This window comes from Amblyomma mixtum, chromosome 3, assembly GCF_055824585.1.
Source record: "Amblyomma mixtum isolate Tamu chromosome 3, ASM5582458v1, whole genome shotgun sequence".
NCBI lineage: Eukaryota > Metazoa > Arthropoda > Arachnida > Ixodida > Ixodidae > Amblyomma > Amblyomma mixtum.
Genome location: NC_143014.1, coordinates 32733269 through 32758863, shown reverse-complemented (window position 1 = coordinate 32758863; position 25595 = coordinate 32733269). Strand labels below are relative to the sequence as shown.

The window sequence follows — 25595 nt, the reverse complement described above, 5'->3', positions numbered from 1 at the left end:
GAGAAGTATCCATCGAAAATTTAATAATAAAAAAACAGGTTTGTAAATATGTAAATAATGCTTTGTAAATATGCTTGAGGTCAGGTCAGTAGCACTCAAGTTTGCGGCATACCGGACAGTGGAAGAAACTTTTACAGAACTTCTGGCTGCCTGTAATCTTTACGATGGGAATAAAACTCTCCAGATTGCAATAACTTTGTGATAACATTCAATGTCCTTGGCCCACTGTTCTGTTAGCACTATGAATTTGGAGTCCAGGACGGCACAACCACATTATCCTCCCGGCCTACAAAGGCACCTTGAATGAGGTCATGGACTGCCATGACTACAGAGAAAAAGCACTGGCTCTGCTAAACAACAGGCCATGTGAAAAGTTGAAGAAGGCTCCAACCTTCCAGATGCAAAGCTCAGCAAAGCCCTGGCTGAGACATTCAAGTGGCACCTAGATTTCAGAACACTCTGCCTGCATTTGATCTGCAGAAACGATTTGACTCTGATCTTTTATGGCTTGCCTAAAATTCACAAGTCTGGCATCCTACTACAGACAATTATGAAGTTCATGTCGTCTCTGCTGAGGCCTCTTTTGGGCTACCTTTGCAAGTTATTGGTCCCACTCTCTGGTGGAACACCTACCCATATGTGACACTCCCGACATTACGAAGAACAGAATGAACGGAATGATCGGAGCCCTGAGCACCGACTAAGTGTGCCCTCTTCTTGATTTTCATCTGCGCAGTATGCGTTCCTTGTTTGAAAGTACATTTTTCATGAAAGCAAGTGGGGTACGGGGCCATTATTTCGGTCACAATGACCAATTTGACTATATGAACTGTATCAAGCAAACTGCATTCATCACCTTCAATCCCCATCCAAAGATTTTCCAACACTACATTGATGGTTGCTTCAGCACACTGAAAACATCTCGGACAGAAAACAGACTCAACTGAACCCACCATACAGTAATATGGCTGAGTGCAAACAGCAGGGCTGCGTCCCCTTTCTTTAAGCATTGTGGATTGTGGGGTTTTAACATCCTGAAGCAACTCCGGCTATGAGGGACGCCATAGTGGAGGGCTCCGTCTGCTGTGAGCTGACATCGCACAGCATACGGGCCTCTATCATTCTGCCTCCATCAAGATGTAAATGCCGCAGCCAGGATCGAACCTGCGTCTTTCAGCTGTAGCTTTTGCAAGCTCAAGGTACTACAAGGAGAGCACAACTCAGTTCTCATTCTACTGAGCACCAGCAAGAAGATGCTGAATGGTCCAGCTAATACCCAGAAAGTGTTCCATGCCATTGAAACTAAATGTTAACGGCAACTTCCCATGAACTGACAGCTTGAGAAAACTCACATTTCCAACAAAGACAACAAGAAATATGCTCGCAGGCAAATTAAGTTTTACTTGTGACAGGAAAGCACGTCCTGTCTGCTCTCCTCAGAAAAGATTTAGGGACAACATTCACCTCTTCGTGCTTGCGTAGCTCATTGACCCAAAACTTTGCTTTCTGGTAGCTCTCCCGGTCTGTGAGGTCAAAGCAGACAATAGCAGCACCAGCACCACGGTAGTAGATCCGGCTCATGGCTTCATACCGCTCACTGCCAGCAGTATCCTGGATTATTAGAAGGGCAGCCATGAACATTTTCAAGGGACAGCAAACAAAAGAAATGAAAGGTGTCTATGATTTCAAAAATATGCCACCAACTACAAGTGAAAATCTCATTCCATCAGAAATGTAGGCAAAGACAAGCGGCGTTCAAGTTTTGTCTTCAGGGCTGCAGCTTATTAAGAGATGCTACATTGAGATGAAAGTTTGCAATGTCCCTTTTTCCAGGAGAACATCAGTTTCCAATATAGTCCCCACCGCGGTGATGCACTTCTACCACAGGTGCACAAGTCTTAGCATGACACTATAGAAGAATGAGGGCGACTGTTCTGCTTCAACCACGGTACAACTCTTACATTACATTGCCAGACAGGATGTGCATTTCACATTTGATGAAGAGGTCAACAATGATGTGAACCACTGATGTCATCAACAGCAGCCCTCATTCTTCTAAGACGGCATGCAGTGATTGGTGCACTGCAGGCGGAAGTGCATAGCCAGTGGTGCGCACTTTATTGAAGAGCCATGTGCTTCTGGGAAAGAAGACATTGCAAACTTTCACTTGAATGTGACATATCTCTGTTGCAACACCTAACACAAGACTACAGCCAAAGAGGAAAAGCTTGCTGAACATTGCTCATCAATAATCAAAAGCTTCCACTTCATATGTTTGTTTGTCTGTTTGTTTGTTTGCGAGGTTTAATGTCCCAAAGCAACCCAGGCTATGAGGGATGCCGTAGTGGAGGGCTCCAGATAATTTCAACCACCTGGGGTTCTTCAACATGCACTGACATCACATAGTACACAGGCCTCCAGCATTTTGCCTCCATCAAAACGCGATCGCTGCAGCCAGAATTGAACCCGCGTCTTTTGAGTTAGCAGCCGAGCACCATAACCACTGAGCCACCGCGGCGGCTCCCACTTCACACATGTCCACAGGAGTGGTCCTCCTGTGGGCTTTGGAGGCACTCAGCAGTTAGGAGAAAAGTCCGCTTCAATGTGAAGAGCAACCCAGCAGCAGTAGCCACTAGCATCATTAGCCATCAGCATCATGCTAGAAACTTTGACAAAGATTGTGTATTATTCAGCTAATAATACACAATCTTTGTCAAAGTTTCCAGCATGATGCTCTCTGGACCAAAGGCGATGACGGGTCATGTTATTTATTTTTATTTATTTAATAAATAAATAAAAATAAATAACACGACCCGTCATCGCCTTTGGTCCAGAGAGCATCATGCTAGAAACTTTGACAAAGAAATAAAAATAAATAACATGACCCGTCATCGCCTTTGGTCCAGAGAGCATCATGCTAGAAACTTTGACAAAGATTGTGTATTATTAGCTGAAAGTTAATTATGCGTCCTCCAATCATCTACAGATTCGTATGTGCATTCTGAAAATGTGCAAATTGTAACAGGTGAAAAGCAAAAGGTCTGGATTATAACTGAATTCTCACATCTCATGAAACAGTGTTCAGACAACTGATTCCTTTCCTATAAACAGAACAAGAGAAGAATCACTCAATGCTAAGTGCTTCATAGGCGCTTCCTGGTTAAGCCCAACTTCACAGTGGTTTTCCACCCTAACAACTCCACTTAACATATGAACATCACATGATCTGATAAGTGACCTGTGCGCACCCTAAATGCAGCATCATTAGTTGCTGCTGCCAATCCCAGCATTTAAGATGCTGAGAGGCAGCACCAGTGGTATATGAGGCTTATGAATAAAATGGGGCAGGCTTTATCTTTTCATGCCAAAGTACTAATTTGCACTGCAGTGGTAATCAAATATCACTGACTGGACGAAGCAATAAAAAATAGACACCATGGTTACAGCAATGTAATGCAAAAATTCAGCTACAGCTGGAGGCGTCATAGGCATCATGCTTGTGCAGTATTGGCTTTCCCATTGCATCTGAGAGAAAACGCTACAAAATCAGTCTATTGTGGAGCACTGACGTCACCTCCTTCACATCATACAACGTGGGTAGTGAGTAATCTCCACTTGCCAACACCAACCACTCTCTTCTAGCCTTCATGCCTTGCTATCATGAAGGCTTAGATATTTGCCTAGTATGCTAGACTTCTGACTCAAGGGAAGTTGGCATGAATGAAGGTGTGCTCTTTAGTAATGAACTGCAAAACAAATGCTGTTCTCGTAATCTTGTAATTTCCATCTTGTTACAAAAAAAGCTAACAGTGATGACAGATGATTCAGTCAAGCCTAATTTATTAAAAGCTGAAGTTATATTCATGGTCTCATCCAATTTGCCTCAATGGAGATTCACTACACAACACCAAGTTCATTGTGAACTAAAAACATACGTTGAACAGCTTTTCAAAAAATGATAATACCAAAAATTCTGCAGTTAATGACAACTATATAGTACTAACTGACACTATATGCAATTATTTGGGTGTTGGTAATAGTGCACAGACAGAAAAATAAAAAAAAGACTTGGGAAAGACAAAAGCAAAGTACTGAATATATTGTTGTGCACCAACGCTGATGGTTTAACACCACTCTTAAGGCAAAAATGGTCTTGCTGTTTATTTCACATCCTTTATATACGAGGTCTGTTAGAAAAGTATCCGACTTTATTTTTTTTTGCGAACACCTGATGGATATGAAACAAGCGCGCTTGCACCAGCCGTCCTTGAACCTTCGTGCGCATGTACGAATATTTTCCGGCCTGCCGATAGTGTCATTCGCTGGGACGCAGCGTTTGAGTGAGGCAGTGCGCAGTGCTCTCGTCGGTTTTTTATTACAAGGAAAATGGCAGAGCGACAGGAGCAGCGCTACTGCATCAAATTTTGCCAGAAACGGGATGACAACCAAGTGGAAACTGTTCGGAATATTCAATGCGGCTTTCGGTGAAGATGCTATGAGCAGCACACAAATTAAACAGCGGTACAATTGGTTTAAAGATGGCCGCACATCGGCGGAGAGCGAGCCACGCTCCGGTCGGCCATCAACATGCCGAAATGACTAGATCATTGCCGAAGTGAACGCTGTGGTGATGCGGGACCGTCGTATGACTATCCGAGAAATTGTGGAAGAGGTGGACATCAGCAATTTTTCTGCACATTCCATTATCCCCGAAGATTTGGCCATGAATAGAGTTGCGGTGAAATTCGTGCCGAAACTGCTCACGGCGGAGCAAAAGCAGCTTCGTATTGAAGTCTCGCAGGACATGCTAGATTCCACAAACAATGACCCCGACTTCATCAACACCATAATCACTGGTGACGAGTCTTGGGTGTACGTGTAAGACCCGGAAACCAAATCCCAGTCGTCACAGTGGAAGCATTTCATGTCACCGAGACCAAAGAAGGCCCGCCAAGTGCGTAGCAATGTCAAAGTGATGCTGGCAGCTTTCATTGACTCCCTCTTTGTGGCACACCACGAGTACGCACCCTACAGGGTCAAACAATGACCAAAGAGTACTATAGGGACGTCCTCTGTCCCCTACATAGTGCTGTGCGGCGCAAGCGACCGGAGTTGCGGTCAACAGGAAATTGGCGCATCCATCACGACAATGCTCCTGCACATTCCTCGCACTTGATTGAGACTTTTTTGGCGAAAAACCAGACTCCTGTAGTTCAACAGACTCCTTACTCTCCTGATATGGCCCCCTGCGACTTCTGGCTGTTTCCCAAAGTCAAGAGGACATTGAAAGGAGCGCGATTTCAGACAAGAGAGGACATTATGGCTGCAACGACAACTGAGCTAAACTCCATTCCGAAAGAGGCCTTTTCAGAATACTTCCAACAATGGCAGCACCGCTGGGAGAAGTGTGTGGAGTCCCAAGGAGACTACTCTGAAGGTGATTAGGTTTCCAACGCTCCAGTTATGCCAGTTTTTTTTCTTTGGCCAAAGGTCGGATACTTTTCTAACAGACCTCGTACCTTTTACACAGTCTCTGAGTACACTACAATTATATTACTTTACCTTTAACTGAGAAATTGTGTTGTGTCAGGTATTTTGTACCTGTGTTTGTTTACAACTGTAGCCTTTCATTTGCAGATAATATACACTCTTTTAAAAAATAAAGAGGTAGTATAAATCAAGTGCAACAATTCAAGCAAGTATTCAGGAAAAACTTCATTTTTTGAGAATAAATCATCTGAGTCAAATTTTGGTCAAATTTTGTAAATTGGGTCAAATTTTTTGTAGATAAAATCACATATGTAATCAATCAGCTTTAGAAGTTTAAATTCAACAATACAAAAGATATTTAAATAATGACACACTATACAACAACATTTTCAAACTCCTCTAACATATTTCAATTGCTGCATTTTTTTTTTTTTGTGCGTACAGAACAGCTCTGCATTTATTTTAAAACACTCTGGAATTTGGATGCATATTGAGAAATGAAATCTGAACATTGCAGCTTCCATTTACAATGTGCAATGAGTTGCTTTGGGACGTTAAACCCCATAAACCAACATCAACCAGCACATTTTAGGTAAGTGCTACCAGGTGGTATGAAACAAAGATTCATTATTTGTGTACCAAGGTCTCATCTAATGCTGAGAGTGCTGTTACTTATTTTTGTGACGTTTTGCATTGGTGCTTGCAATCACAAGAACACTATACATCTAAGAAATGAATGACTATGAAAAAGAAGCCAGTCATTGGTCAGCTCATTTTTGTCTTCACCATGCGCACTACATTACAGAGCACTGTTCCATTTTCAAGAAATTCTCAAACATTCTTCAAAGCCGCCTTTCGCCATGTGAAAGAGCCCAGCTGCTTCATTAACCTCATCATAGGACCCCAGTCTTTCTAATGAGCAGATTGCAGGAGAGGGATTTGGTTGTACCTAAAAGAGAATAAGAGGGGGTGAAGCTAGTTTTTCATGATGAAAAGAAGTGCATTGGGAGGGTGCTAACTCATAAACAAAGTATTTAAGTATGTTTACTGCAATAAACTTCACTCGCGAGTTAGCACCTGTCTTCACATTTCTGTCCATCAATCCTGCTCCCAATGAGCTATTTTTGATCACAAATGTTTACCAACTTGACCAACTTTCTGTACTCAACTATTATTTACATGAAACCTGATGTGCTTTGCTCAAAGTTGGTGAGGAAGTTTGATGATGTGAATTCGCTGTATTTCATTTCCTTTAGCTCCATCTTGAACTTCCTGCCTCTTGAGAATATAATACTAATCTCTGATGACAAGTTCCCAAGGGCTGCCTCAAAAAAGCTCATTAAAATTTTCCTTTCCAAGCCACCTGTCAATAAAGCTTTTTTCAGCATAGCGAGCGACTGAGCACCTATTTTCAGCTACACATTGTTCTCTCACACTATTGTGCAGAAATTTACACCCGTTTATATTAATGCTTTTTCTCAAGGGGCAACAGTCACTTCACATGTCCTGACAGAGCCTCCTTTAGCACAGTGCCTGCAGCGTCGCTCCCGTTCCCAGAGTATTGCGATTATCCATCTGTCTGCTTCACAGAGAGGAGACTGCGCAGTGGGACGAGCCTATTGCCCCACCCAATAAGCTTTACTTTCTTAGCATTATTATTTATACACACCATTAACGCGGATAGCATTTCATGATACCTGAAAGTACTTTGGCTGCCAGAAAATGCACAGGAGATCTCTGAAACGCTGTAGAGGTGTCTGTTCAAGGGTAGTTTGGAGTTGTGGATGTGAGGCAGTGCTACGCTATTGCCCCATTTGAAAAAGGGAACAGGAAAGGGTCAGGCGGCCAGACAGACTGCCAGTGCTGAAGCACTGTGCTCAAGGAATTTCGTCCTTTTTTATGCCATTCTATGTTGGCATGTTTGTATGCGGGGTTTAATGTCCCAAAGATGCACATGGACTATGACAGACACTGTAGTGGAGGGTGCCCGAATAATTTCAACCACCTGGAGCTCCTTAAAGTGCACTGGCACTACACAGAACATTGGTGCTTTTGCATTTCGCCTCCATCAAAATGTGGCCATTCCTACTTTCCTGCCACTTAGAACATTGTTTTTTAATGGATATTTCATCCGAAGCTACCAATGCACAGATAGACTCACATCGTCACCATCATCAGCCTGACTACGCCCACTGCAGGGCAAAGGGCTCTCCTACATCTCTCCAATTAACCCTGTCCTGTGCTAGCTGTTGCCACCTTATCCTCGCAAACTTCTTAATCTCAGCAGCCCACCTATTTTTCTGCCGCCCCCTGCTACACTTGCCTTCTTTGGAACCCGGTCCGTTACTCTTAAAGGTGCACTAAAGAGGAATCTGAACTCGTCTTTTTACTGCGGGAACTCGCACATTCCGAGCATTCTTAGAAACTTCGAATTATTGCCCTGTGTGCAGATTTCCCTAATTTAAATCAGATTAAGCGTCCCGGCTCACACCTTTTTCTGAACTCACCGCTGACGGTAGGAGGACTAATCCAACCTTTCAGCCAGACCTGTGGTGGCTTGCCACTCTGCATTGGCAGAGTGATACGTAGCAATCAGCAAAAGCAAAGGATCCATGTGTATTTTTATTTCCGTGGAGCTAATTTGCAGCTATGTTGTCTCTGACTGGATCTATTTATTCATGCCGCCGCGGTGGCTCAGTGGTTATGGTGCTCGGCTGCTGTCCCGAAAGACGCGGGTTCGATCCCGGCCGCGGCGGCTAAAATTTCTTTGGGGGAGAAATTCTAGAGGCCCGTGTACTGTGCGATGTCAGTGCACGTAAAAGAACCCCAGGTGGTCAAAATTTCCGGAGCCCTCCACTACGGCGTCTCTCATAGCCTTAGTCGCTTTGGGACGTTAAACCCCATGAACCATGAACCAACTATTTATTCATGGAGACCTAGAAAACAAAGTAAAAGCAAAAGCGAAGCCGCCACGCGACTGCCTGAAAGGCACTCCACGCGTTGACTCCTCCTACCTTCAGCGGTGAGTTCAAAAAAAGGCGGGAGCCGGGACGTTTAATCCGATTTAAATCAGGAAAATCGGCCACAGAGGACAATAACTCCAAGTTTTAAGAATGCTTGGAACGTGTAGATCGAGTTCCCGCAGTAAAACGACAAGTTCAGATTCCTCTTTAGCTCACCTTTAAGGACCATCGGTTACCTTGCCTTCGCATTACATGCCTTGCCCAGGACCGTTTCTTAATCTTGACTTAGACTATGATGTCATTAACCCGCGTTTGCTCCCTGACCTACTCTGCCCTCTTACCATCTCTTGTTACACCTATCATTTTCCTTTCTACAGCTCACAGCATTGGCCTTAATTTACGCTGAACACTTTGTTAGCCTCCACATTCTCGGGTCATAGATGAGTACAGATAAGATAAAGTTGTTATATACTTTTCTCTTCAGGGATAATGGTAAACTGCCATTCATCATCTGCGAGAACTTGCCAAATGTGCTCCATGCCATTTTTGTTCTTGTAGTTATTTCACTCTCGCAATCTGGATCTGCTGTCATTACCTGCCCTAAGTACACATACTCCCTTACCACTTCCAGTACCTCGCTACCAATTGTAAATGGCCACTTCCTTCTGAGACTACTGAACATAGCTTTGATCTTCTGCATATTAATTTTTTGACCCATTGTTCTGCTTTGCCTGTCCAAGTCGCTGATCATGCTTTGCAGTTCATTTCATGAGTGACTTAGCAAGGCAATGTCACCAGTGAATAGCAGATCACTAAGGCATTCTCCATTAACTCTTATCCCCAACTATTCCCAATCCAGGCCTTTGAATACCTCCTGTAAACAGGCGGTGAATAGCATTGGCGAGATCGTGTCTCCCTGCCTGACACCCTTCCTTGATGGAATTTTGTTGCTAACTTTGTGGTGGACTATGGTAGCTGTGCAGCCATTACACATATCTGCCTGTATTTTCACATAAGGCTCTTCTACACCCTGGCCCTGCCACGATGGCTCAGTGGTTACGGCGCTCGACTGCTGACCCGAAAAATGCGGGTTTGATCCCGGCCCGGCGGACGAATTTCGATGGAGGCGAAATTCTAGAGGCCCGTGTGCTGTGCGATGTCAGTGCACGTTAAAGAACCCCAGGTGGCCAAAATTTCCGGAGCCCTTCACTACGGCATCCCTCATAGCCCGAGTTGCTTTGGGACGTTAAACCCCAATAACGATCTTCTACACCCTAATTCCGCAATGCTTGGATGACTATTGACGCTTTCACTGAGTCAAATGCTTTCACGTAACCTATGAAGGCTATATATAGGGGTTGGTTATATTCTGCACATTTATCTATCACCTGATTGATCGTGTGAATATGGTCTATTGTCCAGTATCCTTTACAAAAGCCTGCCTGATCATTTGGTTGATTAAAGTCTAAGGTTGTCCTGACTCTATTAGTGATTACCTTAGCAAATACCTTGTAGGCACAGACAGTAAAGCTGATTGGTCTAATTTTTCAAGTCCTTGACATTTCCTTTCTTACGAATCGAGATTTGCTGTTACCTGATCCTCACCAGCTGCTTTTCCCCTTTGCATTGCTCCTAAGGGTTTCTTTACTCCTTTTGTTACTGGCGGGATGTCCCATTGCTGTGTGATATTGCCTATCTCATTTACATCCTGATTCCTTTGGCTACTGTATAGATCTGTGCAGAACTCTTCACCTACATTAACTATCTTATCCATATTGCTACTGACATTGCCCTCTTTGTCTCATAACGCATACATGTGATTTTTGCCTAAGCCTAGTTTCCTCTTCACTGCCTATAGGCCACGTCCATTCTTTAGGGCATGCTCGGTTTTATCCATATTAACTTCCTTACGTCAGTTACCTTGCGCTTGTTAATTAACTTTGATAGCTCTGCCAGTTGTATTCTGTCTGTGGGGTTTGATACTTTTGCGCTTTGGCATTTCTTAATCAGTTCTTTTTGTCATCTGCGACAGCTTGCCGGTGTCCTGTCGAACCTTCCTACCGCCTAACTCTGCTGCGCACTTCGTAATGATAGCTGTAAGATTATCGTTCACAGCTTGAACATCAAGGTCACCATTCTCAGTTAAAGCCTAATACCTGCTCTGAAGCAATATCCTGAATTCCTTTACTTTCCCTCTCACCACTAACTCGGTAATGAGCTTCCGCTTTGCTAGTTTCTTCCGTTCCCTCTACAAGCTAATTCCAGACCTTACCATCCTGTGGTGGCTACAACGCACCTTTCCAAGGACCTCCACATCCTGCACGATGCCGTGGTGAGTGCATAGTATGAAGTCTATTTAATTTTCAGCCTCAGCATTGGGGCTCTTCTGCGTCCACTTCCTGTTTTCTCATTTGTGGAACAAGGAATTCATAGTTCGTAAATTATTTTTCTCTGCGAACTATATTAAAAACTACCCACTGCTATTCCTAGAGCCTATGCCATAGTCGCCTACTGCCTGGTCTCCAGCCTGCTCCTTTCCTACCTTGGCATTGAAGTAGCCCATCAGTACAGTGTACTGTGTTTTTACTTTTGCTCATTGCCGAATCCACACCCTGACAGATGCTTTCGACGATTTGGTCATCATAGCTGGATGTAGCCACGTAGGCCTGCACAGTCTTCAGTTTGTACCTCTTATTAAGCCTAATTATGATAACTACCGCCCTCTCGTTAATACTATAGATTTCCTGCATTTTGCCAGCTGTATCCAGATTGATGAGGAATCCCACACCTCTTGTCTGTCCACTAATTCACACAGCATAGTATGTACCCATCCCTTAACACTGTGTATGCCTCACATGTCCTACTAACCTCACAAAGCCCCATGGAATCCCATTTAATACACAGTAGTTCATCCAACAGCACTGCTAGACTAGCCACACTCGATAAGGTTCTGCCGTTAAATGTTGCCAGGTTCAGTTTCCAATGGCAGCCTGTCTGGAGTCATAGATTCTCAGCACACTGCATTGTGTCACAGGTCTGACCGCCACCTTGGTCAGTTGCTCCGCAGCCGCTAGAGACTGATTGGTTTTGGTTTTGGGGGGTTTAACGTCCCAAAGCGACTAAGGCTATGAGAGACGCCGTAGTGGAGGGCTCCGGAAATTTGGACCACCTGGGGTTCTTTAACGTGCACTGACATCGCACAGTACACGGGCCTCTAGAATTTCTCCTCCAAAAAAATTCCAGCCGCCGAGGCCGGGATCGAACCCGCGTCTTTTGGGTCAGCAGCCGAGCACCTTAGCCACTGAGCCACCGCGGCGGCGCTAGAGACTGAGGGCCGAGGCTTAATTGGCTTAGTCATATAGGAGGTTGTGGTCAAGTGTTACACCAGGATGGTCAAATCCTGTTCTGGTGAGGGAGTGTGTTGTTGGTTCTGGTCACCGAGATCAGGCCGCACTCCAGGCCTGGTTATGCAATTCCACCGACACGCAGTTTTTTTTTTTTTAATCCGGTGGAGAATTGTGCGGCACCAGGATTCAAACAGGCCTTCTTGCACACGAGGCGGATGCTCTACTTCTACACCATAGCTGCATACTCAGATAGACTCACCCATCATAATTTTCTTCTTGCTACCGCGCCATCAATATTTAACCACAGACAGCACTAATAAATTGTTTGGCCCAGACTAGGCACAGAATAGTCAAACATCTTTGCTCAATAAAAGTTACAGAATTACAAATATGATTCATTCAAACCATTCCTGCCACAAGAGCATTAAAGGATTAAACAGAAATGTGCCTGAGTAATAACCTAAGCTGACCTGACCGCAGAAATTTCTTAGCAAAGTTACAAATGAAATTGTTACTTGTATATTAAATTGCGTTATATATTCATTAGTGAAATGAAGCCATTCACAGCAACTACACAACAAAGAATGCTGCATTTGAATTATAAGCATATTTTGCATTAATGGGGTCTAAGAAACTTATAGGAGGTATTCACATGCTATCATCACCAAAGGGCGCTATCGGCCGGCATGGCATTTGCCATGTTCACTGTTGCCTGCGCGGCCACTGCAGCCAGCCGCAGCATTTAACTCCTGGTGATCTGTGAAATGTGAGCGTATTTTGCCTCTCATAGAAGATAATTTCTGTTTGACCTCTAAAACAGTGTGACTTAGTGAATATGCCACACGAAACAGTGAAGAGCAGACACACTGAAATGTTTCACTTTGTGAAAACCTCAACCCGTATGAATGCGGAGGTGCTAGCGTGGTGCACAACGTACAGGATTGCTGCCGCGCATTCAGTTCACCGATATCGAGGCCCATCTTGTGCATTGCTAAAGTCTGGCAACAGGCGAAGAAATTAAAGCTACCAAATCTATGAGAGGGAGTAAATGTTTGACAAGTGGGCAAGCCAAAGAGCCGTGCATGAGGGTGCTGACAGCCAGAGAGCCGTTTTTGGAGAGGTGAGTAATACGGCGTGTCTATTTCGCTTAGCTAACTTAATTTGTCATCTCTAACTACTGAAAGCGATGTGTTACTCCTGAATCTAGCAGAATTGCTGCACACCGTGTTGCTGAGAACTAGCCTAGATTCCTGGTCTTGTGCATTCAAAGCAGCGCTACGTTGCTACAATCAAAACGGCAAAACATTATCACTGCATCTGCCATTCTTGCTGCAAGTGTATGGCAGTATTTGCTCGACCGTTCTGTTGCGTAAATAAGGCAGCTATAACACTTTGCCTTTCTGCTGAAGCAGCATCTCTGAAGCTTCAGCAGTTAGAGGACCACAGCTGCTGGAAATGAGCTTCTGCCGTGCCAGTTTTGAAATTGGGTAATTATGCGCTGTTTATCAACGATGCGTCCCGCGTGAGTAGCAGAGAGCTATCAACTAATATGAAGAGCTACAAGTCGGGTACATTCTTGCGTGCAGTGCAGCCGGCCAGTTTTACTGTCGAGTTGGCACAAGCTAGGGTGGCTGCCCAACTGAAACACTAAACAGGCAGCTCAGTTAAATCACAGCACAGAAGAGTTCCATGGCAAAATTCATGCACACGGCACTCCACAAGGAAAAGTGGATGTTGATGCGTTTAACATGCAAAATGCAAAAACATTACAGGTCACTAACGATATAAGCCGGCTACCTCGAGGTGTACTTGACACTGCGCGAGCTGGCGTGAAAAAACCACCAACATGGCGCATTAGCCGTGACGATGCTCGCGCCTGCTACCGCAGCCACAGTGAATACCTCCTATAGCGTCTTCGTTACAATAAAAGGCCTTTTCAGTTTGGCTGCACTTTCTGCACCAGTTCAAGGAGTGCAGCACTTACGCATTCGTTTTGCTAGTGCGATGCGTGCCCGCTGCACTTCCGTCTTCGTTTTGCTAAAGTGCCAGCCTAGTACAACACGAGTTCTAGGCTGGCTTGCACTCTCCGAAGTGGATGTGTAGCTGTAGTGCAGCAATATGGCGGCGCCCAAATGTAGGTCAGAGAAAGGAGAAAATATGACAGTTCTCTTAATGAAATGATGAGTTCTTTTTTGAAAGCTTATGGCTTACGGCTTATGGGGGTTTAATGTCTCAAAGCGACTAAGGCTATGAGGGATGCCATAGTGAAGGGCTCCGGAAATTTTGACCACGTGGGGTTCTTTAACGTGCACCGACATCACATAGTACATGGGCCTCTAGAATTTCGCCTCCATCAATATTCGACCGGCACGGCCAGGACTGATCTTTTTTGAAAGGATGAGGTGAGTAACTGTTTGTAGCGTCATAATTGTAAACCTAAGTGGTCAAGTCAAGCTCTGTGGGCAGCATTTCAGAACATATTCGTAAATTCTCTACATGTATACATGCAATGGCTTTTTTTTTTCCGTGAAATGAAGATTTCTTGGGGCTGGCTCATACCAACACTTCACTGCGATTTGCTACTTGAAAATTCTTCACATGGTTCAGGATTTTGGTGGCTGTTGATGTCGGCGGCACACAGTTGGCTGTAATTTGGCGGTGACAACAAGGCTGGCAGATGAGCACGCCTGCACTCGACCATGCGTCTTGAAAGCAACCAGTGCCAAACTGCTCTAGAACTGCCTGAACTAGCGCTCACGATAGCGGCACCAGCGCAGAACCTCCCGGGACTAGTGCAGCCAATTCGAAGAGACCTAAACTTTACAATCTGTAATTATCGACCCAAGAATTTTTATAATTGAGACAATTAGAAGTGGTTTATTGGACAGGGAGCACTTAAAAGCAGGGCCACTTGCAAGTAGTATCACTTAGGAAGTGGGACCATTTGGAACTTCCCGGTTTAAAAAACCAATGGAAATTAAAACGTTTCAGTTTTAATTTCCATTGGATATTTCAGTTGATTCCAAATGGGTTTTGAATATTGTTCCAATTGTGCCTTTAATCAACGTACATATCATTAAGGTGCGAAAGGAAAACCGATTTGTGAGGACTGCCGGCGATGCTCAGCCTGGTGCCAATATTTTTACAGGAGAACTGAGACTGAGAATTGCACATGCTGTCACAGAAATCATTTAAGACACGCATACAAGCATACATCACACACAATAGACATATGATCAGGCACTAATAACATTAGCTCATTGTATACATCCACAAAACACACTTTTGCTCCCATATATACACCCCACTTATGAGATTCATACTGGGGTCAGTGACGCTTGCCCATTGAGAGCAGTTATTTCATATAATTTTGACCGCCGTGATTGCACAAATGATCAATACAATTTTGTAGGTTAACTGCTGACAGCTATCATTATAGTAATTATATTAGTTCTGCCTGGTGAGTTGAATATGCAAATATTAACACGGATATCCCGGTTCCACTGGATACCCAGCTGTGGCCACTTGCACTCCAGTGGTCCCACTTTGCAGGCCACTTGCTTTGAAATGGTACCACTTGAAAGCAAGCAGGACCATTTGTAAAACCACCTGCTCTGACGTAGCACCACTTTAAAATAAGTGGGATTCCAAATCCCACTTTATATGTTCACCTGCGGAGTGAGCTAGAACTAAGCACTTACCCAGATACCGAGAGTGATCCTCCGATTTCGCACGGCAATTTGCTTTGCACCATAAGCTGCGCCTATTGTCTGAAAAAAGAAAAGAAAGCACTGTTCGATGCAGCTTTCGAATTCCATACCGTACTGCGTGCCTTCCGCACATACTCACGTTTTGATACGGAGTCGACGCGTCGAAACGGTCGTAGAGGTACCGCTCGACTAGACTGGTCTTGCCACCGTACTCTTTGCCTAGAAGAACTACTTTGAGATCCACATGACTCATGGCTATGGTACGTTGATTGATGGACCAGGCGCAAAAAACCGCTCGCTCAACAAAGGCTTGCCTCCATGCAAAAGTAGACGATGTCGCAAGCTGCTGCAGGGCAAACAAAAAGAAAGGAATGGGAGCTGCACAAAGGTGTGGCTAAACATGCCACCAAGGACCTTACAGGGCTGACATCAAAATCTAGTTGAATGACAGACATGTCAGCCGTGCAAGACAGTCAGACGCACTAATTCAGCACCGTTATTCAAACAAAAAGAAAACAAGTGAACTCCAAGAAACTTGTCTCATGAAATAACTAAGAACGGACAGAACACGTCGACATGCGGTAAACAAAATCGCCCCGCTGCCTCCATCAGCCGAAACAATGGTTCACGAACACGAGCGACAACGCATATTTCGTCTCTGTCAAAGATATCAGCTGTCCGTACGCATCTTTCAGTTTACATGCCCTGGAAATCATCCGAGACCAACTTACTTGTGAAACTTTAGGTGGTAACTCCCAGAATGCATCGACTCACGAGAACTGAGGGGAGGTAAAGCATTTTCGTATCTGGACAAGACTCCTTCAATGTTGACGCAACTTTTAACGCTACAACCAAACTTCCCGTCCGTTTCCACAACTCTGCCGTGGTTTTCTCGACTGGACGTGCGTTTACGAACAGCTGCGACTCCAGCGCTCCAGCTGCGGATGGCTCTTTCGCTTTTGCAAACAAAAACAAGTTATCATCATTATTACACCTACTAGCTTTCGGTTCCGCATCCGTAATATTGAACACTTGATAACTTCGCATGACTTCGCTCCGATGCCGTAGAGCAACCTATGACTGTATTTCCCGTGACATATCCACTGCTCAAGTTATGTGTTTTTGACGGGAACGGAAAAGTTTTACGTTTCCTTCTGCGTAAACACGCATAGTGCACGCATGTGTAGGGTGCGGCAGCAGTAGTCATTGCTCTTGGCGCGGTTTGCGAAGTGCGTCGCTCTTCTGTGGCAAGGCTCTCAGAATGTCTGTCTGCTGGTATTATATGGAAGGAAGGTGCCGGTTTGGTGACCGGTGCCGGTTTTTACATCCTCCTTTGGAATACGAGGACGATGAAGAATACGTGGAACCACGTGAGGTTTTCAGTGTTTGTCTGCACGCATTACAGTGCTCCTAACACTTGTGGAAAGCGCTCAAACGGCACGCTCCGGCGGGCGTTTGGGACGTTTGCCGCCGCCCCATGGGCTCGGTAATGCTTTCCGAAACATGAACAGTAAGTCACAATCTGTGCAAAAGCGCACCGCAGTGCTCCGTTTGTGCGCCCTATACGAGTGTGTGTGAAAGACTATACGAATACTTGTCACAGTATCTCACTACTGTTGTTTCTTTCAGGTCGTTCGCGGAGTGGTAAGGCGAGTCACTTTGATTTCAACGCCGCACAACAGTCTTCTCGGCATCACGAGCAGGACGAGCAGTACCGCAAAGAAAGTTATCAAAGGAGATACGGTGATACTTACCACTCGCCACCGCGAAACCGGCACACAAACAGCAGCTATCATGAATATGAACCGCAGCAGCAGAACAGGTTTCAGGCTCTTCGTGACACCTCAAGAAGCGACATTTCAGCGAAGGCAGCAGCTGGAAAATTCGACTTCAACAAGGCATTTCAGCAAGTGACCAAAACGGAGGAGCACAGAAACTCAAGCGAAGTGCAGACCAGGTGAGGAAATGTGGATGCGCAAACTGTAGTCTTCAAACTATCCAGTTCGTTCCGCAGCGCGTTTGAGCCGCCTAGCGCTCTTCGTGCCAGATTCTGCCGGTCTTTTCCTGACATTGATTTTTGAGTACAGCACTCTTTGGCTTTTTTTTTTTCAGTGATGAAAGCACTGTAGTTTCTGACATGAAACAGTGGCAAGCAGGTGGCCAGTGGCTGTTCTCATCCTATGGGCCATTTGGAAATGCAGTGTCGTACCCTGGGTTTTCTGACATTACCATGGAAGAATCACGGTTAGATTACTATAATGCATGTCTAGCAGGAGCGGTTAGTGATTGGGTGAGTAAAAGTTGATATATGTGCAGAGCGACATGTGCTTTTCACTGAGGTAAAGGAGGGCGTACATTCTTAATTTCAGGTCGTCCGTATGAAACAAGCAGCTCTGAATGTGCAGCAAAATATACAATACCTGATGTCAATGCCTTCGGATGTGAAGGATTGCCTTGTAAGTATCCCTGCGTCTGGCAAGGTAATGCTAGAGTGTCAGTATTAATGTTATAACAAAGCCTGGCAGCAAAAGCAAATTGCTGTTTTGCGCACTTAAATGTGGCATTTTTTTTTCTTCTTCAGAAAAGGCTTCGTGATGGTGCAGCTGGTGTAGTTCTTTCAACACCATCCAGTAAACGTAAGCTTTTTCCTGAATGGTTTCAATTAAGTCAACCTGTAATAGTAAGAATACATTCTTGACACGATTTTTGACCTTGTATTGATATGTGGCAAGTTGTGCACCTAGTCATGATTGTTGCAAATTCATGGCACACTGTATGTAACAATTTCTGTCTAATTTTTCAGCACCCACATAAAAGATTTGAGCAGTTCGTGTTAAGGCTGCCTTTCACTATATTGAGACACCTCTGTAAAGCTGGCACCTCATACCATTATAACTGCAGCTTTGCATATTAATATGGGAACATACTATTTTTCTGGGAGTTCCCAGGCCACTGCACACGTCAAGAAATCATTTGCCAAGGGTGGGGTTGTTCTCCAGTTGTGTTGCTTGGGCACTTGAAACCGATGGGCACAGCCCTTTCGACCATCTTGAATAGCAAAGTGCTCAGAGTGCCATAGCAGCATCAGCACATGTCCCAGTGACTGCTCTAATTATGCATGTGCTACCTTGGCATCTTAACAAAGGGGATGCATGGCGTCATTCATTAACTGCTGTGCAAGTAGTTATTCTTTCTCTGAAAAATTTGGGACTGCAATTATATTAGCAGCTCTAACTCTTCAGCAGAAGTGCCCACGAAAAGTTTTGTGACTCTTTATGAGAGCAAGTAAACTAAAGAAGCTGTTTTGTCCACATGAAACTTATTTCATATTACATTGTATTAATTTTGCTAGATTTGCATTAACAGTGCAGGAGCCACATATTGTAGTGCTATTGAAGGCATAAATTTTGTCTGCATTAAATTATGCCTAACAGAGACAGTTTTACAGAATTTTACTATCTGTGTCCATTACTGATTACAATGCATTAAACTTTGTATTTTAAAATGTCGATGTTTTAGCATTAAAGAAAAAATTGATGACAGTTTAAATTAGGATATGCAAACCCATGCAGCTGTTTCCAACCCCATTAGTGCCAGTTTACTTCCTGCAATGAAATTATGAAATTAGCAGAAAGCAATTTCTAGCTGCTAGTGACCGTGATTTCTTGGCTTGTTCAGTTGATCCTGTTTACTGCAGATTTAGTTCTTTAGCTTCTTTTTCTAATTTCGTTTAGGTTGCTTGCAAACGAGTGTGTGATTTATTGCATAACATACATTACGTAGGAAGGGACAGCCTTGACTTATCAGTATCCTGTTCTAACAATACTTGTTAGTGTAATATGTGAAAAATGTCACAAAACTATGAAAATCTCTGAAGAAAGTTGGCCATGCAAATAATGCTAGTCTTTGTGTACACATATACGGACATCCACCTAGTAGCTAACTTCTCTTAGTAACCGTGGACGAATTGTATCGTTAGCGATGCATCTGCATGCGTGGTCACTTGTGCCAAAATATTTCTGTGGTGCTTTCTTTCCTGAACTACTGCTGTATAAAACGCTTGACCATGTAAAGCTTGTATGTGCATGTTACAACTTGGGATTCCGGCTTTCAATCTAGCCGGCAGTACGGAAGTGTATTGCCATTATTTCAGTAAATTATCAGTGGGAGTACCACTGATTCTTCCCCCTCTGAAAACTTCCCACCTCACTAGTCAGTATCACTAAGGTGAATTATTTTGTGATCCATCGTGCAAGTCACCTTGCACTGCGTATTCCACATTGCTGTGCTTGCCACTTCTGCGAATCATTCACCCCCGAAGCTAGTGAGCAGTGGCAGCAGGTAGGTACAATAAATGGTGCAAAGGAATGGTAGGGTCTCAAATTAGCCTATACTTGAAGAAGGAGCAGAAAAAACTCGTAAGGAAGAAGCCTGTCAACGAGTTAGCACTGAGGGGAAAGTAGAGAAATTCTGGATGTTGCTGCAGAACAGGTATTCCGTCTTAACCGAGAAAGATGACCTTAGTGTTCAACCAATGAATGGTAATCTTACATATGTCTTTAAGAAGTGTGCAATAGAAGTAGGAGGTAGGATAGCTATACAGGATACGCCAAACCATGAAAGCCTCCAGCCCCGCAGAATAGAACTGGCAGAGTTCATCAATAGCATAAGATAGCCAACATAAGAAGTATAGTATGCAGAGGGTCGAGCATGCTCTTAAATATGGAGGTGGCGTTAAAAGGCAGTCAAGAGGAAACTAGGCATAGGCAAAATCAGGTGTTTGCGCTAAGATACAAGGAGAGCAGTGTCAAGATAAAGTTGCCAAGGAGTTCTACACAGGTGTATACATTAGTTGAAGTAATTGAGGCGATAATGACAGACACAGCGGTGCAGAGGAATTGGACATCCCACTGATTAGGAAAGAGGAAGTAAAGAAAGCCTTAGAAGCAATGCATAAGGGGAAAGCAGCTGGTGAGGATCAGGTAACAGCAGATCTGTTGTAGGACGGTGGGGAAATTATGATAGAAAAACTAGCCACCCTGCACATGTAATGCCTTATGACCTCGAGCATACTGGAATCTTTGAAGAATGCTAACGTCATCTTAATCAATAAAAAAGAGGACGTCAACGATAAAAACGATAAAGAAACGTAATCCTTGGATAAATTGTGAAATAATCCAGCTAATGCGAAGGATAAAGCGGAGAAAACGCAACAGAGTAAGGAATCAAAATGAAATTTCGCACCTATCTTCGATACTTAAAGAGAAGTTATTGACAGCAAAAGATAGGTATTTTTCAGAAAAGCTCACCCAGTTTATGAAAACTTCCCCACAGCGTTTTTGGCCTCACCTTTCACCCTCGAGGGAAAAAATGGAGTTTCTTACAGTGGATGGTTGTGTTGTTACTGATAAATCAGAAATCACTAACAGATGTAATGCCTATTTTCATTCTGTATTTAGCCCTTCTAACTCTATGCCCCAGAATTCTAGAAGCCGTCTGACACACCCGCTATTACCTTGTCCCATGAAGGAATATTTTCCCTCCTCCTTAATTTAGATACAAAAAAGGCTTCCGTTCCTGATTCTATTCCTAATGAGTTCCTAAGAAGATAAGCAGAATGGATCGCAAAATATTTAATTATCATATTCAATGCATCACTGAAGCAATATTCCTTGCCAAATGACTGGCTGCAGGCTAGGATAGTTCCAGTACACAAATCTGGAAGCAAGCACGTTCCCGACAATTACAGACCTATTTCTATCACCTGCTCCTGTTGCAAGATGCTTGAGCACGTCGTGGCAAACTGCTTATCCAAATATCTTGAGGACACGAAAAAACTAAATCCCAATCAACATGGTTTCAGGCGGAAGCTCTCTACTGTTACCCAACTTGTAGAAACGCTGCATGATTTTTCAAAAGCCTTAAACAACAGGGATCAAGTGGATGCAGTTTGCCTAGACATGTCTAAAGTATTCGACCGTGTACCCCATGATAAACTTCTTAATAGGCTCATTGACTTAGGCATAAACACAGATATTGTATGCTGGATTAAAACTTACCTTACTAATAGAACCCAGTATGTGGAGGTAGACGATGCGAAATCTGACGTCCTGGGTGTACCCTCAGGTGTCCCTCAGGGGTCTGTGCTGGGGCCCATATTATTTTTATGCTATGTTAATAACATCGCAGTCTCACTTCCTCCTCAAATTACAGTCCGGCTATTTGCGGATGATTGTTTAATATACTCAATCATATCAAAGCCAGAAGACCAGCTCACATTAAATTTGGCGTTGAACTCCATTAATCGATGGTGTACAGCTTCCAGAATGAAAATTAATTATACAAAAACATCATATATTACACTGACAAACAAAACCAAAAATATTTTTTCATTTGATTATGAAATAGATGGGCGGGATATAACACGTGTCAACTCCTTTAAGTATTTAGGTGTCACTATATCATCTAATCTAAGTTGGAATTTACATATTGACAACATATGTTCAAAAGCCGAAACTAAATTGTGGTACATTAGAAGAAAACTGAAACTTGCATCCACAAAAGCAAAACTAACTGCCTATCTCGCGCTGGTACGTCCCACACTGGAATATGCGCGTCATATGGGATCCGTATCAGTCAGATCAAACGGATAAGATTGAAAAGTTCAAAGAAGGGCCGCCAGGTTCATTCTGTCAAAATATATATATACTGATTCCGTGACTGACATGCTACATGAATTACAACTTCCTTCACTGTCGAAACGAAGGAAGATCGCCAGGCTAAAATTTCTTTATCTTTTGCGCAATAATCACTTAAACTTAAACACAAGCCTCTATTTGCAACAGCGTTCGTGTTGCCCTGTAAGCAGCTCTCACAGTTACCAGGTTACACCCATGATGGCCCGTATTAACTGTTTTAAATACTCCTTTTTCCCCAGAACAATAACAGAATGGAATTCCCTGCCTCAGGCCTTTCTGCAAATAGACAATCTCCTCAAATTTGAAAATTGCTTGTACCGTCACTTACCTGAATAGACATCCCTGTAATTTTGTTTTTCTTTCATACGTTTTGTTTCACTACTGCTATTTTATGGTTGTAAGCCAAAATATTTACTCACTAGCGTTTGTACTTTAGGCCTGTATCTGCAGTGCAGGACAGCTGTGTTGCGACGATTTTTGTTTTCAATTTGACTGTTTTGAATTGTGTACTGTTCATACTTGTGGCTGTGTGACTTAAGTTACGTATGTATCTGTTTCCACCCTGTAACTGCCTACGGCTGACAGTATCAATAAATAAATAAATAAACAAATAAAATTAAACTAATCAGCTTATTTTCCGTTGCCTACAAAGTATTTACTAAGGTAATCACTAATATAATCGGGGCAACCTTAGGCTTCAACTAACCAAAGGACTGGGCTGGTTTTTGCAAAGGTTGCACGACAATAGACCATATTCACACTATCAGTCAGGTGATAGGGAAAGGTGCAGAACATAACGAACTCCTGTATATAGCTTTCATAGATTACGAGAAAGCATTTGACTTAGAACCTCAGTAGCCCTGAGGGAATTACAAAAGCAGGGTGTCGAAGAAACGTATGTAAAAGTACTGGTAAGTATCTGTAGCTGCTGCACAGCTGCCATAGTCTGCAGAAAACGTAATAAAATCCCAGTAAGGAAGTGTGCCAGGCAGGGAGACGAGCTCCCCAGTGCTGTTCACCGCATGTCTACAGGAGGTATTGAGAGACCTGGTTTGGGAACAGTTGGGGATAAGAGTTAATGCAGAATACTTTAGTAATCTGCGATTCGCTGATGACATTGCCTTGCTAAGTCACTTGGAGGACAAATTGCAAAGCATGATCAGAAGCTTAGACAGGCAGAGCAGAACAGTAGGTCTAAAATTTAATGTGGAGAAAACTGAAGTAATGTCCAACAGCCTTGGAAGGGAACAGCATTTTAGAATATGCAGCCAGGTGCCGGAAGTGGTAGGGGAATACATGTATTAGGGGCAGGTAGTGACTGCTGATCCAGATCATAAGAAGGAAGTAACTAGGAGAATAAAACTGGGGTGTAGTGCACTTGGCAGGTACTCCGAGGTCGTGAATGCAGTTTACGAGTATCGCTCAAAAGTATATCAGCTGTATCTTACTGATGTTCACCTATGGGACAAAAACATGGAGGCTAACGAAAAGGGTTGAGCTTAAATTGAAGACAACACAGCGAGTTATGGAAGGGAAAGTGATAGGTGTGACATTAAGAGACAGGAAGAGAGCATGGGTCAGGGAACAAAAACAAGTTTGTGGCATTCTGGTCAAAATAATGAGAAATGGCCAGGGCATGCAATATGAAGGCAAGATAACTGATGGTGGTTAAGGGTAACAGACTGCATACTAAGAGAAAGCAAGCGCAGCAGAGGGTAGCAGAAAGTCAGCTGAGCAGAAGAGATTGCTGGCGCAGGACAATTACTTGGAGAGATATAGGAGAGGTCGTTCTTACAGTGGGCATAGTTAGGCTGCTGCTGATGATGATGGTGCACAAGAAAGGGCAAAGAAGTGTAAGTATCATACCATTGTACTATACTATGCGTAGCGAGCACAAGGCGTTGATTGCTGCCATGGAATGTGCAATTTGAAATAAATTTGCACAGACGCACATATTGCTATTCCATTGATGGAAATAGGGCAAAATATAAGGATTGAGAAGGTGATGACATTGGCTCTGCCTAGCAAATGAAAATTTGATCATAGTAGTGCAATATACTGGAGAGAGAGACAGAAATGACAAACAGCTACAAAAAGGAAGCCAGAATAAAAATCTGTGGAACAGGAAAAGTTGTCCAGCAATTTATGATAGCACACATGTGGCAAGGACCACATGCACAGACTGACTGTCTACTGAGCATTGTCTCAGTTCAGATTCACTGTGCAGTGTGAGGTAACATTTCTGCCCCTTAACAATACTTGACACTGCCAACTGCATGGTGGTACAACTGTTGCTGTCATGCTTGTTACTGTTTCACAAGTGCCGCACGCACTTTTTTCTCACCAACTTGCTCACAAGCTATTAACATTAGCTTTTTGTGAGATCATATGTGTTGGCGTTAGCATGCTGTGTTTAAGCTGGAATGCATGGGACACCTCGTTATTTGATGAAGCAGCACCAAGTTCAAGGATGGAGATATCTAACTTTACAAAACAAATTAATGTTTGATTGACTGCCTTCCACTTTGTGCTCAGGTACATTCTGTAATATCTGGAACTAAAATTTCTCATTATTCATACCGTTGTAAGAATCATCCCTGCAGCTAATTGCCTACTTGGCCACATAATGCAGCTACAAAGGCAGTTTGTGTAGACTTCATAGTTGTTTCAATTGCCTTCCGCATGCAGTGACCATGAGCCATTGCTGCCTACAATGAATCAGTGTTATTCTTCTGAACTCTCTCTACAGCTATAGCTGCCCTGCTGCCAACTCCTGCAGCATCAATAGCAGCACCTGTTGTCACTACAGTGCAACCTCAATTGCAAGCTACACCAATTGCAAGCCACACCACTAAAGCTACACCACCAGTGCAAAGTAAGCCTTTGACAAGTATGGCAAACACCCAGAAGAAAGCAGAGGCCAAGAATCTTTACACGCCTGAAGAAGACTTGACAGCCGAGGAAAAAGAACAGTTTTTGGCTCAGCATTTCACACCTAGAAAGATCCCTCCACGGCCACCACCAAGGCAGTATTGTGGTCTTGACTAGGTAGAGGAACTGTTAGGACATTCTTTGTGACAGATTGACTGACTATAGCTTGACAAGCTAGAAAGGGTTAATTGCAAGTGAAATAAAGACTTCCGACTGTACTCCTGAAATCATGACTTGACAAAGTTTGACAAGCTGTTGTTTTTGTTGGAGGTGCGTAGTTCTTGTGACTTGCGCCTTAGTGTGGCAAAAAAATAGTGCAGTTGCATACTTTTACCTTGTGAAATTAGCTACATGTGTACCATGTAACAAATGCCATTGACTTTGTTAATTTCAATCAGTTGAAGGATGCAATATAGTATGTTGAAATTAAGTTTCAATAAAATGGTTTAAAGGTAA

General features: G+C 43.5%; 2 protein-coding genes across 5 annotated transcripts in view; one reads left to right on the top strand and one right to left on the bottom strand.

Moving 5' to 3' along the window:
- LOC149349598 (ras-related protein Rab-24-like) overlaps nt 1–16519 on the bottom strand; it is a 24672-nt gene extending 8153 nt beyond the window's left edge. The window contains exons 1-4 of one of the 3 annotated variants that reach the window (XM_089578625.1): nt 16242–16519; nt 15650–15856; nt 15502–15570; nt 1465–1611 (exon numbers count right to left, since the gene is read on the bottom strand). In XM_089578625.1, the coding sequence (XP_089434751.1) occupies nt 1465–1611; nt 15502–15570; nt 15650–15763 (330 nt within the window). In that variant the 5' untranslated portion in view covers nt 15764–15856; nt 16242–16519. The remainder of the gene's footprint in view (nt 1–1464; nt 1612–15501; nt 15571–15649; nt 15857–16241) is intronic. The other 2 variants (XM_089578624.1, XM_089578623.1) reach the window with 2 other exon arrangements.
- Nucleotides 16412–25595, top strand: LOC149349597 (nucleoporin NUP42-like). 2 transcript variants are annotated; one of them, XM_089578621.1, is made up of 6 exons: nt 16412–16880; nt 17140–17467; nt 17623–17800; nt 17880–17966; nt 18092–18146; nt 24958–25595. In XM_089578621.1, exons 1-6 carry the CDS (start codon nt 16772–16774, stop codon nt 25254–25256), a joined length of 1056 nt encoding a protein of 351 aa, XP_089434747.1. In that variant the 5' UTR covers nt 16412–16771; the 3' UTR covers nt 25257–25595. The 2 variants fall into 2 exon arrangements, with proteins under 2 accessions (XP_089434747.1, XP_089434748.1); XM_089578622.1 differs by lacking the exon at nt 16412–16880 and adding an exon at nt 16891–17020.

Bases quoted from the DNA above. Each gene is read 5' to 3' on its own strand.
- LOC149349597 (XM_089578621.1), top strand. From the start codon at position 16,772: ATGTCTGTCTGCTGGTATTATATGGAAGGAAGGTGCCGGTTTGGTGAC. The intron at 17,468-17,622 runs GTGAGGAAATGT...TTTTTTTTTCAG, and splicing joins TCAAGCGAAGTGCAGACCAG to TGATGAAAGCACTGTAGTTT. The intron at 18,147-24,957 runs GTAAGCTTTTTC...CTCTCTCTACAG, and splicing joins TTCAACACCATCCAGTAAAC to CTATAGCTGCCCTGCTGCCA.